Here is a 13,423-nt window from a genome sequence, read left to right on the forward strand (position 1 = left end):
CATTCTGTTGTCCGCTCCGGAAAACATCAAGGGGACGTTTGGGTGTCAATAGCCGATTTCTACGAAACTTTGGAATTCTGTTCACACCAAAATGCATTGGTTTCGTCCCCAAGCTTTGCACGAAACTGTGTTGATGCAAATGGATATGTGCGTTTCACGATCAATAATTTTGTAAAGGTAAGCACAAAAAAACGTAATTATTTAATGCGTTGGGCACTATGGTCAAAAAGAACACGGCAACTTCGGTTTGTGCTCGCTCATCACAAAAAAACTACCTATGAACTAATCCTCAGGTCTGCAAGCGCCCTTAATTCCATTCTTTACATATTGTACTTATAATGAAACCTCTTGAACAGAGGCTCGTCACGTCTATGAATCGCCCCACACGCGAACGATTAATGCAAAGTTCAAGAGGTATCTCATATTTCAGGGAAAACGTAGCATTATAAGTAGCGATTATTGAGTGAGCAGAGGGTCACGCCATAGGTAGCCCCGCAGCGAAATCAGGCGAGCCACTCGAGATAGCGGCGGGTGGTGTGAGTATAAAAGATGAGGCCCACGGTTGCTGTGCATCATTCCGTCAACATGGCCAGGCTCTTGGTGCTCTCAGTGCTGCTTTGCGCAGTGGCGGCGCAGATTGGTGTCCACGCAGGTGAGTGCGCGCTTACCTTTACGAAGGATTTTGAACATAAGGTACAAACTATTTACTCTACAAATCGAAGAGCGTGCATTGTATGCTCTAACTGGAGCATGCCTGCAGGCACGCTCTAGCTAGCGCATGCCCCTGCCAAGCATGCACTTACAAGTGCATACATGCCATGTACACGCTAACTGAAGCATACATCTAGTGCATAAGGGATAGGGAGTTGTCTGCATCAGGAATAAGCGTGTACATGGCGTGTATGCAATAGTAAGTGCATGCTTGGCAGGCATGCGCTAGCTAGAGCGTTCTTACAGGCATGCTCCAGTTAGAGCATACAACGTACGCTCTTCGATTTGAAGAGTAATTTGTTATGAAGAAATGCACTGCAAATCCAAGTGTAGGACAGATCGACACTTTAAGGCGTAGACCAGTTCGTCCTACGCTTGGAAGTGTCGACCAGTTGTATCCGACGCTTTGAAGTGTCGACCACACTGTGTCCGACGCCTGCAAGTGTCGGCCACAGCATGTCCGACGGCTGAAGTGTGGGGCCACAATAGGAAACTCAGTCAGTGTAATTTGCCGTAGGACAAACAGTGTCCTACACATGCAGGCGTCGGACAGAGTGTGGTCGACACTTCAGAGCGTCGGACACAGCTGGTCGACACTTGCAAGCGTAGGACAAACTGGTGTACGCCTTAAGATTTGCAGTGTAGTTCGTAAAATGCAAAGTGTTTTCTTTGAGCTTATGTATGTTCAAAATACTTCGTTATAACAAGCTTCTTCTCTTTGGACGGTCTTAAATAATTTGTAACGTTTCCAGAGTGTGGCGCGAAGGGCAGAATTTGTTTTGAGTAGTTTCCGAGGTTGCTTTCTCTCGGCAGACAAACCTGTCAAGTAAACACACACTTGCAATTGCATGTAGTGGCATGTAGTTATAGAGCCAAGCACGAATTTGTAAGTGTGTACCAAGTAGACAGCTAGGTTTGTAATGTTGAGGCTAACGTAGATGCGTGGCGTGGAGCTTATTTTGGACCCAGGGAACGTAAACTTATTACCACAATGTTAACGAAACAGTGGCAATGTTGAGCCACTCTTGAACGAGCCAGCCTCCACCCGGACCTCATCGCAAGCAGGATCTCTAGAAAACTAACCTCTCTGTTGCAGCGGTGGTGCAGGATGGACCGTGGTGCACGATGAACGAGTTGGTTTGCGGTGACCGCAAAGAGTGCTACCGGGCCGTTAGAAGGTGCGACGGTAAACGGGACTGCCGTGACGGCTCCGACGAGCTTGGCTGCGATGGTGAGTGGGCGAGGAATGGCGCTCGAGAAAGAGAGCCTGGCACGCTCCGCCTAGGAGATGATCACAAAACAAAGAAGGTGTGCTTTGGCAAGCACGCTTTATAGGATAAGCTTGCGGGGCATAGGCTCCATCCAAGACGAGGTCAAAGCCTGCTTGCCATGCACACCTGGATGATGCATGTAATCGTAACCATTGCCTTAAGTTTCTGTGACTACCGAATTCAGAATCATTAACTGGCGGTTTCTGTGCCGAGCCGTTACGGATTCTGCCATTTCAATTTACTGTGCGTAAGAATCTCACAGTGCAGGTAGCGTGCCATACCCTTCACTCCCGAGCTTCTTGATTGTCTGAGTGTGACTCTTGGAGCCCGAAAGTGACCCGCCTATCTGTCCGCAGGTATCCCCAGCGCGGCCCTGCCCGTCAACGCCACGGTCTTGGTCCAGGCGCAGTACACGAAGCACTTCTCCTACTCCGACGACAACAGCGTGGAGCTTCTGCTGTGCGGCACCGACTCTTGCAACCGCGTGGCGGTGTTCGGCCACTACCTCGACGGCAGGCTTGGCACCTCCACGTGGACGGGGTGCAACCTCTCCGGCAAGGAGTGCGCCCGGCAGGAGTCGGTGAGTGCAACCCCTAGACGCAGAGGCGGCGCCGGGCCGGCTTAACGCGACGCTACACTCTTAACTCTTCAACTCTATTAATATAGTCGTCCCAGCCAAAGGAAGGGATTCTTGCAACCGTTACAAATACCCCCTCCACAGGGCCAGGGGGAGCGCGGGGGCTGGTGCGGGCGGACTTTCGAGGTGGAGGGGGTTATTTTAACGGTCACCAGAATCCCTACCTTTGGCTGGAACGACTATAGTTTGGAATAGTTCCTTAGGATTTCGCCTCGCTGATGCGTGCTCTAAATACTTAATGCGGTTAACGCCTGGCTGATGCGTGCGCAGGGTTCCCACGGCTACGTGTACGACCTGCCCTCCGGCGAGGTGGCCGTGGAGGTGCAGCGACGTGCCAGCGAGCTGGCCGTGTGGCGCCAGGGGCATCCTGAGGACGTCGTGACGGTCCCCATCGAGGAGAACTTCGGCAAGCTCACCGTCAGGTTGTTCCAGATGTGGAACAACATGCCCGTCCAGTTCACTGGTGAGTCACGTTATACGCACAAGGTCAGCACACTGAAAACTGGAGTGAGTAATTAATTACTCACCGCACACACACGAAGCTCTTCTGGACTTATTTTTACGCACAATCATGCATGCACAGATACGCACGGAAGCTGTTTGCATGATTACTGTGTACACTCTAAATGTCTTACGAAGAAATTTCCCATAATACGAAGGAAATGGCGCAAGCATAATACGAAGGTGGTTTTTCTTCGTATTACGAAGGTTTTTCTTTGTATCTTAGAATGAAAAAGCTAAAAAGATTCGTATTACGAAGGAATATCGCTTCGTATTATGCTTGCGCCGATTTCACTGTAACATACGAATAACATAGGTCAAATTTCATTGTAAGACATTTAGAGTGTACGTAATATGAATGTGAAATGTACACAATGATTCATACTTTGAGACAGCTTACGTTCGTACTGGTACATGCACAAAATTATGCACTAAAATGCATAGCCCTGTTTTAAAGAGGTCCGCAAGATTTTGTGTTGAATGCTGGGTGTTTGTACTTAGAAATCTCAGTCCACACCTAAGTTTTCAGTGCATGCGCTTCTCGACACTCTTGTTCCAAGTGTGGTAATGAACTCACTTCAATAGCAACACAATTTTTATTGCATTATTTTTGCCATTAAAAAAAGTTATTGCGTTTTACGTGCAGTACCTATTATTGTGCAATAACGTACACAGTACGTTTAAAGAATCATCACTTAAACAAAATGATAATTGTCATAACCTGCCAAAAGGGAACAAACTTATTGCATTTTCATCGCGACAATTTTTTATGGCTTTCAGAGATGCGATAATTAAGGAATCGCAGTGACCTTCATTTTGCCCCTGCTTTTTGTAACCAACTTTTCACTTTAAAAAACGTTAACGCTAACGCTAACGTGAAAGCAGATGATACTTATGAGAATGTTTATTTCAATGTATGAATGTGACATTTTGTCAACATATTTCAAAGAGTAAACACTCGGAACTCTTTTTTTAACAAATTTGTTACACATGGTAATTCATGGAAATGTCAATCTTAGTATAACTTTTGAATATCCTAACGTGCCCTTTTTTTGTGTTAAACATGTTCGCAATGACGGTGGGGCACTCATATGTCCGATACCACTTGTGTTGGGTATCATTTTCGTTGTTTCAACGCGAGGATGCACAATTTGGTGGCTAATCACATAAACACTCATTACCCGTAAAAGTTGTGCTCGGTACTAGGGCAAGGCGCCTTGCGGCACGCGGCGTGTCAGCCACATCTCCAAGCGGGGCCGGCCGGCCGGCGCGCCACCCGAACCCGACCTCAAGATAGATAAGCAAGAGTGGCGCACACTGCCGAGTGCCGACGCGCCGCTTCTCGAGAGGGGCAGGGGTTCGGGGGGCGCTGTACTATGCGTTCTACGCACTCAAGGCTCAAGTGCGTGTGTGTGTAGACTGCTGCGGGGTGTGGCGGGGCGCGGCGGGACTAGGCGTCTCGGCAAGGGAATGGGCGAGGGGGGCAGCTACGCGATGCGTGCTAGCAGCGTCTCGTGACGACGCGCCACGCGAGGGACGCACTTCATGAGTACTAGATAGCTGGGTGTCGAGGTTTTTCGCCGCGCGCGCAACGCGAGTCCCCGCAGGCGCCCCGATTCATGGTGCGGCGGGCGACGGCGCGGCGCGGCGCGGCGCGGCAGACTGCGGGCCCTCCGCTCATAATCTTCTAGGCAGGCCAGCCAGCCGGTGCCTTGCCAGCGAGTCGCTCGGCCTCTTCTAGGCTTGCTAGTCAGGCAACGAGGCAACTGCTGCCTGGCTAGCCGGAAACTCGGTACTCTCTGCACGAGAGTACAAGCACGCTGATACGTGAACGTATCATCTGCTAAAAAATTCCGCACATTCACATTGCAATCCGAAGTATCCTTTTCTCGTGACTGCCCGCAGGCGCCTCGTGCGGCGCGGCCGGCCAGCTGGAGTGCTCCTCGGGCCAGTGCGTGGACGCCGCCGCCTTCTGCAACGCAGTGGCCGACTGCGAAGACGGCAGCGACGAGGGCGCGGACACGTGTGAAGCGGGTGAGTGCGGACTTGGTTCGAATAGAGTATTCTACACGGTAAATGTAAGGCTGCACCAACATATTATAGACCTCTTTGCCGTTCCCACGGCCCCCCTCCCTGGACCACCGTCGCCTAGCAACGCGAGCCAAACAAATCTCAGGTATGCTGCCTGCTAGGCGACGCACGACGGATGCGTTTTTTAGTCATATCTCGTAAACCGTTAAGGGGGGACCCTGGTGAAACTTTCAAGTAGGCTTCAAAATAATCCCAGGAAGTTGAAACTTTGCTTAATTATTAGGTTCATTATGGTGAGTTCCCAAAACAAAATTCAATCCAAAATATTGAACGGTCTCTGAGAAAAGTGGCTTTTTAGTGTTTTTTGGAGCGTTGGGGAAAAATCTTCCTGCGTCTTTCATTGGGACGGAAAGCCTTGAAAATTTTTTTGGGTTATCCTAAAGATGTATAGAAGAGATTTTAGTGACGGAATTTTCAAATTCAACTTCTGTCCTGAGATATAAGTTTTCAAATTTTAACATTAAAAAAAAAGTGATTTTTTTCCCTTTTTTCAAACTTTTAGGTGTGTTTTAAAAAAAGTAGGGCTGATATCAAGATTCCGTCACTAAAATTTGTCGACAAGTCATCAATGAATAGAGTCCATGCAAGACGACTCATGTAGGTGTCAACCAGGAACGCAGGAAGTCTTTCTACGACAAAATTTTTTGTCGACTGAGCAAAGCTGTGAAGTTGAGCGTAGAAGCCAACGACAACTGATCTCAATGTTATTTCCTTCCAAATGATAAAGAAACTACTCACTTAGCTAAAGGTGTTCAACCTGTTGAATCTGAAACTTCTATGCACTTTTTATCTATGAACTTTGAAAATACAATTTATTGGAATTTTGGCGATTTTTTCACCAGGGTCCCCCCTTAAAGCTAGATGGGTATAGTAAGCGAGCCGATTGTAGTTTAAGCAGAGATCTACAATCGGCTCGCTTACTGTACACGTCTATCTTGAACGGTTTAGGAAATATGGCCGAAAAACCCACCCGCCGCGCGCCGTCCGGTGTGCAGCATACCTGCGATTTGTTTGGCTCGCGTTGCTAGGCAACGGTGGTCCAGGGAGGGGGACCGTGGGAACGGCAAAGAGGTCTATTGTGGAGATTTTCTCCATAATACCAACGAAATTCATCGTTGCCGAAATCGGTACAGTGAATTCTCAATGGTTTGTTACGAAGTCAGCTGCACCACCAATATGGAACATTTTCAGCTGAGTATGCATCTGTAGATGTGTACTCATCTAAGTATGCATCTGTAGGTGTGTACTTGCGCGTCTACAGACGCATACTGAGTACACACTTCAGTTTATAGAGTGGTCGGGTCTCGCTTCTTCGTAAGATCATCCTTTTTCGTATTTGTTTTTCGTGCTTGAGGGTTCCTATAACTGAAGACATCCTTGTTTTGTCTGCAGTGCTTGCCACCACCACGCAGGCACCGACTACGCCCGAACCGACCACGACTACGGCCGGACCAACCTCGCCCGAACCGACATTCGCCCCGTCAGATTAGCCAGCAGATCTTGTGTTCCACGGGATGGCGAGTGCTACCGCAGCCCTAAAAACATCTAAAGCGTTGTGCAACTTGGCATTAAACGTTCAGTCAAAATATTGTTTTCCGTCCGACTTCCGGGCGTTTTTCGCCTGGTTCAACCCAACCTCTGGAGCAACAATTAATGTGTGTCGAGCCAGGAGTGATGACCCTACAAATCTTCAGCCGGTCCGACTGAGCTGCTAAGCCCATCCGGGTTTCCCGGTAGATGAGGCGACCATGGACTGGGGTGACCAGAAAAATAAATTATTACAGAGTAACATAAATATGAGAATAGGCAAAACTATCTTTGCACGATATAGAGTTGAAATGTTGGGCCGTATGAAGCGTGACGGCCCAAAGTTGCCGATATGCATCGCCACTTTTCCTGTCGTTTTCCGGGCATTCCGCCGGAGCTTCCGCCGAAAGGCCCGTAAGTAATTCGCTGCGTGACCCCTCTGCGCGGAACGAGCCGCGTGACGCTTGATGAAAGAGGACAAAGGCTCCACGTGGAGGGGGCGGGCGAGCGCCCAGCGCCACAAGCTCACTAATTACACGGCCCTGCCTGAAGCGCCATGTCGCTCCTCCGATTCCTGCTGGTCGGGACGCTTGTCCCCCGATGCTCAATGGTGGCAACCACGCTCGAGGCAAAAGCATCAACACGTACGCTGTACGGAGCCGGGCGATTGTGGTGACCGTAGATTTAGCATGTTTTAGCCGCACACGGCAGAAACGGTTTCTGGGTGGAGCGCCCTGGAAAGCGCCCACGCCTTTACTGTATGCTGCTTTCGGAAAGACAGGAACCGTTTTTGACTAGTTTTGTCAATGTGTCAATAATTTGTAATCCCTAGGGGATCTTCACCAATGAAGTAGTGGGCCTGAGTGGGCGCAAGCGTCTAGGTACGGAATTATTTAGTTTTCTGTTACTGGCCTCACTGAAAATCCAAGTGTGGGACAGGCATGCACTAGATAACGTGGGACAAACTGTCCCACGCTTGTAAGCGTGGGACAAATTGTCCCACGTTTGCAAGCGTGGGACAGACCGTGTTACACGCTTACAAGCGTGGGACAAACCGTGTCCCACACTTACAAGCGTGGGACATTTTGTCCCACGTTATCTAGTGCACGCCTGTCCCACACTTGGATTTTCAGTGCTTCGAGCCCGCTCCACGACAGGGTGGGCGATTGTGTATATTTTGCCTACCTACAGGGGCATGCGATGCTGGTTGCCTACTATCAGCCCCCCCTCCCCATATTACGGATCGAATTTTATTTGTAATACGGATGTTTTTGTCCGCAATACAAAGGTTTTGGTGTCCGCAATTTACAGATAATTTTGCAACTTACAGACACTAAAACTCTTGTTTTACGAACAAAAAACATCCGTGCTACAAACGAAATTTGGTTCATAATATGGCTTCATACAACTGTCCGAAACCTACAAAACGGGTATCAGTCTAAGGACTTAAGGGTGTAGACATCTGCACCCACTACGGTAAAAAAGTGGTAAATAAAAAATGAGTCGCTCGGGGTGCCCAAGATACCTTCAAACAGTAATAACTTTCCAAATCGTTTCCTAGTACAAAGGCGAAGTCCGCCTGCCTGAAAGGTAGGCAAAAAGTCCCACTGCCCCTATGGGTAAGCAACTTGTGCCCCCCCCCCCCCATACACACACCCACACACATACATACATACATAAAAGTTTCTGGACCCGCACCAGGCCACACGCAAAAAAAAACTTGTCTTTCTATCACAGTCGTTTCAGTCATGCGCACCAAAACACACACACAACTCTACCGTTACGCTGACGTGAAAGCAGACGATGAATGAGATTGTTAACCAATTCGTATCGCAATGACAAGTTTATATGTAGGCATGCTTGCGATTGGTATCACTTGCGTTGTTGGGACACAGGAATGCCAAAAACTGCCATGTGTGCAACTCAAAAGTATTGATGAGACTACACTGGTTTTCTAAGGGTTTCTAAGAAAATGAACTCAATTCAGAACCAATACCAGTTTAATTGCAGTATTGGCGCCATGAAAAAGTTATAGCATTATAAATGCGATAAATATTGTTTTGCATCTTTACTTCTCTAGCGTAGTTATCACTTGATCCAGGAAGCGGAAGAAGGGAATAACTTGACTTATCCCCAAGTTGAGTTTCATTTTATTATTGTGCCTTAGAATGGTTTCCATCATTACACCAAATTATTTGACTGAATTCCAAGCAGTTTAGGAGAAAATCCACATGGAAAAAGGGTATAACTCAACTTAACCCCTTTTACGGTCTAAATTTCATTGGAAATTGGAGATAACTCAACCGAAGTCCACATGAGTCCGTTTGACAAATTGGCAAAAGGATATAACTCAACTTGTATTTTTATGAATCTAGTGTAAAAAGAATCAACTCAACTTAACCCCCCCCCTTAATTTTAAATTTCAATTTGGAAAAAAGAGCTAAGTCCAAAAAATACACCAGAGTAACATACACTTTATGCAGACTATTGTTCCACTTGACTTGTCTCAAAATTCCTCTCTGTTAAGGAAATATAAGGTGAGCTGACTCTGTTTTCCATTTCAACGGAAAGCGATAAGTCGCAGAAATCCTCTACGGAGTGACCTTACACTTTTGATTTTTTTCCAAAATTTTACTAATGTTTTTTGAAATTATTAACATCTGCAACATTCATTTGTTTTGTTTTAGTTTTCCCTGCTAACAGTTTTTGGTTTCTCCTGGAAAATGGCCAAAATTGAGTTATCCCCTTCTTCCGCTTCCTGGATCAATTGAGAGCGTAAAAGGGGTCGAGTTGAGTTATATCTTTTTGGCCCGTCCCGTTTATTTTTTGAAAAATATGACGGCGGGACGGGCATATAGTATGATCCCTGCTGTGCGTCCGTCCGTCCGTCCGAGGACTTCCCATGGTCCGATCGTGACGAAATTTGGTACGCAGCCTCCTAAGAACCGCCCGGTGGCAGCAAATCCGATCCGAGCCCCGGGGGCGCTCCTGCAGGATGCAGCTAGGAGGGCATGTAGGGGTATTTTTGGAATCGGGGTGACGAGAAAAAACCAATGGTGCCAGTTTTCAGCGAATCGGAGAAGTTCGGACCCGGGTTCAAATCCCAGCGGGTTGTTTTTTGAACATTCTTTTTTATTCGAGTTTTTGCATTGTTTCTGATGTTTTTGAGGGTGCTGACGACGAAAACGACATTTATTTTAACCCCAGACTAAGGTTTAATTCCCGTCAGGGTCAAACATAGGCGAAATTCGTACGTTTCTTAACGTACGGGACGGGCGAAAGTTGCCGATGTATATCGCTACTTTTCCTGTTATTTCAAAGTATATTTTCTCTCTAACTGCTTGAAAGTGATTCAAATAAATTGGCGCAATGATGTAAACCATACTTAGGGACAATAATGCATTTAAAACTCAATTAGGAGATAAGTCTAATTATTCTCTTCTTCCACTCCTTGGACCAATTAAACCTCGAATTAAACTATGTTTTAATCTAACCAGCGTGCAGTGGAAACGGTCCAAATGCGCACGGACTCCGACGGGACCTGGACGGATCTTTGTCCAAATCGGTATCGCTCAGGGGAGATATCTGGATTCGCTTATAAGCGAATAGGCCGTGGTTCCGGATGAATCGGCTGGGACGAGAAACATGTTTTCTGGTTTTCCAGGGACCGTATATTGCCTTCGCCCACACTATTGACCCCTGCCCCTCAGATGAAACCTTGGGCGTGATGTCGGTTCGTCCAAGCCATTTCAACCCAAGCAGACCCTTCGACCGACAGACTCTGACGGGATATTTTAAACCAAAAGTAAACGTGACGAACAATAATTGGGTAAGTCAAGCTGTCAAGGACGTGGTTCTTGCTTCCGCGGGGCACGGTTGTCTACGATATAACTACATTTGCTCTTCGATATTGTCGGAGTAAGCCTTATCAGGAAACAAAGCAAAGACCAAAAATTCAGTAATATCAACACAAATTGATGTGAAGACAAATTCAATCTTTAACATGGTTCACCATCCATGTGACAAAAAAATGGATGCAGAGCTACTCAGTCCCCGCTAGAAGTTTTCCATCCAAAATTTTTCCACTTGATACTTGAGAAGTAAAAATGACCCTCTCCCTATAAGAAATAATATCAGGAAGTATTTTATAACGCTGTCATATTCTTGAAGAAGGTTGTCTTATTATAAAACCTTATCAAAAAACAAAATATCGATTTTTTTCTAAATTAATGCTACTTCTGCCCCCTTAATATTTCAGAGCTTTGCTACGACCCGAAAATAGTAGGAAATCGACATCGATCGTGCCACGACCGGCCTTCTAAAAAAAAACCTCTTATATAAGCTTTGAACACGACCCTACGAGTGGCCTGTCAAAGCGTCTGAGCACAAACATCGTTCAAATTGGCATTTAAGGCGCGCGTGGACCTGGCCGTGTGATCCAACAACCAATGGAAAGACAACGCGTTCGTCTTGAACTTCCGGAACTCGGCGTGTTCTACGATGCAGGAGCACGTGCCTGACTTCTTTCGCATCGTTGCGAAACACAGCGGGGCAACCACGGATACAAAGCACCCTGCGTCATTCCAGCCGTAAGTTTGATGTATCGCAGTGGCCGATGGACTCCTTGTCCATAACGATTGCCACATTCGTGCATATGTACATTGTGTACATGGTTGTAAATCTGAGGTAAATCTGCTCCACGAATCGAGAAGCGTACATTGAACGCTCTACCTGGGGCTTGCCTGCAAGCCAAGCATGCACTTACTAGTACATCGGGAAGTGTGTACATGACATGTATGCACTGGTCAGTGCATGCTTGGCAGGCATGCGGAGGGTAGCGCGTGCTTGCAGGCATGCTTCAGGTAGAGCATATCATGAACGCTTTCCGATTTGTTGGGTGACGGTTAAGGGGGGACCCTGGTGAAAAAATCGCCAAAATTCCAATAAATTGTATTTTCAAAGTTCATAGATAAAAAAGTGCATAGAAGGTTTCAGATTCAACAGGTTGAACACCTTTAAGCTAAGTGAGTAGTTTCTTTATCATTTGGAAGGAAATAACATTGAGATCAGTTGTCGTTGGCTTCTACGCTCAACTTCACAGCTTTGCTCAGTCGACAAAAATTTTGTCGTAGAAAGACTTCCTGCGTTCCTGGTTGACACCTACATGAGTCGTCTTGCATGGACTCTATTCATTGATGACTTGTCGACAAATTTTAGTGACGGAATCTTGATATCAGCCCTACTTTTTTTAAAACACACCTAAAAGTTTGAAAAAAGGGAAAAAAATCACTTTTTTTTTAATGTTAAAATTTGAAAACTTATATCTCAGGACAGAAGTTGAATTTGAAAATTCCGTCACTAAAATCTCTTCTATACATCTTTAGGATAACCCAAAAAAATTTTCAAGGCTTTCCGTCCCAATGAAAGACGCAGGAAGATTTTTCCCCAACGCTCCAAAAAACACTAAAAAGCCACTTTTCTCAGAGACCGTTCAATATTTTGGATTGAATTTTGTTTTGGGAACTCACCATAATGAACCTAATAATTAAGCAAAGTTTCAACTTCCTGGGATTATTTTGAAGCCTACTTGAAAGTTTCACCAGGGTCCCCCCTTAACGTACGTGACCAATTAATCGTGTCGTCAGGACAATATAAATGCATATCCCGGGCGTAAACAGGTACTCTTCAAAGGCCCAGGAGAAGGATACGTGGCCACAACACACCAAATTCTTGTTGACTTAAGCATAATTGTGCATGCACAGTTAAAGTGCTAAAAATTCCGTACTTCAGGACGGAAAATGTACTCATGAATATAGTGCGGAAGTATGAAAAAAGTACGGAACGTCCCGTCCGCACTAGTTCCATAAGAACTCGTGTAATCGGGCACGGAAAAGTAGTACAGAAGTTCCGTAGTCGGTCACTTACGAACGGCCCCGGCAAATTATTGATCATGACATGTTCCGTACTTTTTCTGCACTTTTTTCTCGCAGCGACTTTTACGTGAAGTGTGTAAAATATTCTGCATCACAGTTAACATTTAATGCATGAAGATGCATAAAATATTCTTAGTCATGCATAATTTTACACACACCTGGTATGCCTGTGCATGCATAATTCTGCCCAGAAAAGGCAAAATTGTGAATGTAAAAGTCCACAAGAGTTTAGTGTGAAGGTGGACATTTTTCAGTGAAGCTGGTCCAGAGACCAGCTTCTTGCTTATTGACGGGATGAATCGCTTTATACTCCAGGGACACTTCGCCTTCAAGAATGAATCAGTTGCCTGGACATTTCCCAACTTCCCTGTGATGCCTTATGGACGCTACAAGTTCCGAGCAACAGGAGGCTTCTCCAAGTCCACCGCTCATCCGTCGTTTTGTGTGGCAGTTGACTGCGAAGTCATCCCAAAGCCGTCATAAGTACGAGGGACAAGATATGCTCTGCAAACTCAACAGTGTACTCAGTACACTCTAGTTAGAGTGTGCTCATGAGTACACTCTAACTAGAGTGTACATGAGTACACTCTAACTAGAGTGTACTGAGTACACTGTTGAGTTTGCAGAGTGGCGAATGATTTTCAGCGTAACACACACTGAGAAAACCTTACAAACTATTTTGGGCATTACAAAGAAAGGCTGCTTGTTACAACAAAGTATTTGGAGCGTACCTAAGCTTAGAAAGAAAATAC

The 13,423-nt window shown here is 46.2% G+C and overlaps 2 protein-coding genes and 1 pseudogene across 17 annotated transcripts in view; all 3 read left to right on the forward strand.

The window, feature by feature from the left end:
- Positions 1–13,423, forward strand: part of LOC117654295 (gastrula zinc finger protein XlCGF49.1-like) — a 346,548-nt gene that overhangs the window by 216,301 nt on the left and 116,824 nt on the right. The gene's annotated exons all lie outside the window — the stretch shown is intronic.
- LOC117654293 (SCO-spondin-like) lies at positions 496–6,799 on the forward strand. Its single transcript, XM_034400825.1, has 6 exons — positions 496–652; positions 1,808–1,942; positions 2,339–2,562; positions 2,890–3,082; positions 5,026–5,154; positions 6,604–6,799. Exons 1-6 carry the CDS (start codon positions 550–552, stop codon positions 6,699–6,701), a joined length of 882 nt encoding a protein of 293 aa, XP_034256716.1. The 5' UTR covers positions 496–549; the 3' UTR covers positions 6,702–6,799.
- Positions 10,466–13,260, forward strand: LOC117654170 (annotated as a pseudogene).

Source organism: Thrips palmi, unplaced genomic scaffold (genome assembly GCF_012932325.1).
Source record: "Thrips palmi isolate BJ-2018 unplaced genomic scaffold, TpBJ-2018v1 HiC_scaffold_10, whole genome shotgun sequence".
Classification (NCBI taxonomy): domain Eukaryota; kingdom Metazoa; phylum Arthropoda; class Insecta; order Thysanoptera; family Thripidae; genus Thrips; species Thrips palmi.

What these genes read in the sequence shown, in the direction of transcription:
- LOC117654293 (XM_034400825.1), top strand. Translation starts at nt 550, where the DNA reads ATGAGGCCCACGGTTGCTGTGCATCATTCCGTCAACATGGCCAGGCTC. An exon ending in CATGCCCGTCCAGTTCACTG is followed by an intron (nt 3,083 to 5,025) that starts GTGAGTCACGTT and finishes GACTGCCCGCAG; the next exon opens with GCGCCTCGTGCGGCGCGGCC. An exon ending in CGCGGACACGTGTGAAGCGG is followed by an intron (nt 5,155 to 6,603) that starts GTGAGTGCGGAC and finishes TTTTGTCTGCAG; the next exon opens with TGCTTGCCACCACCACGCAG.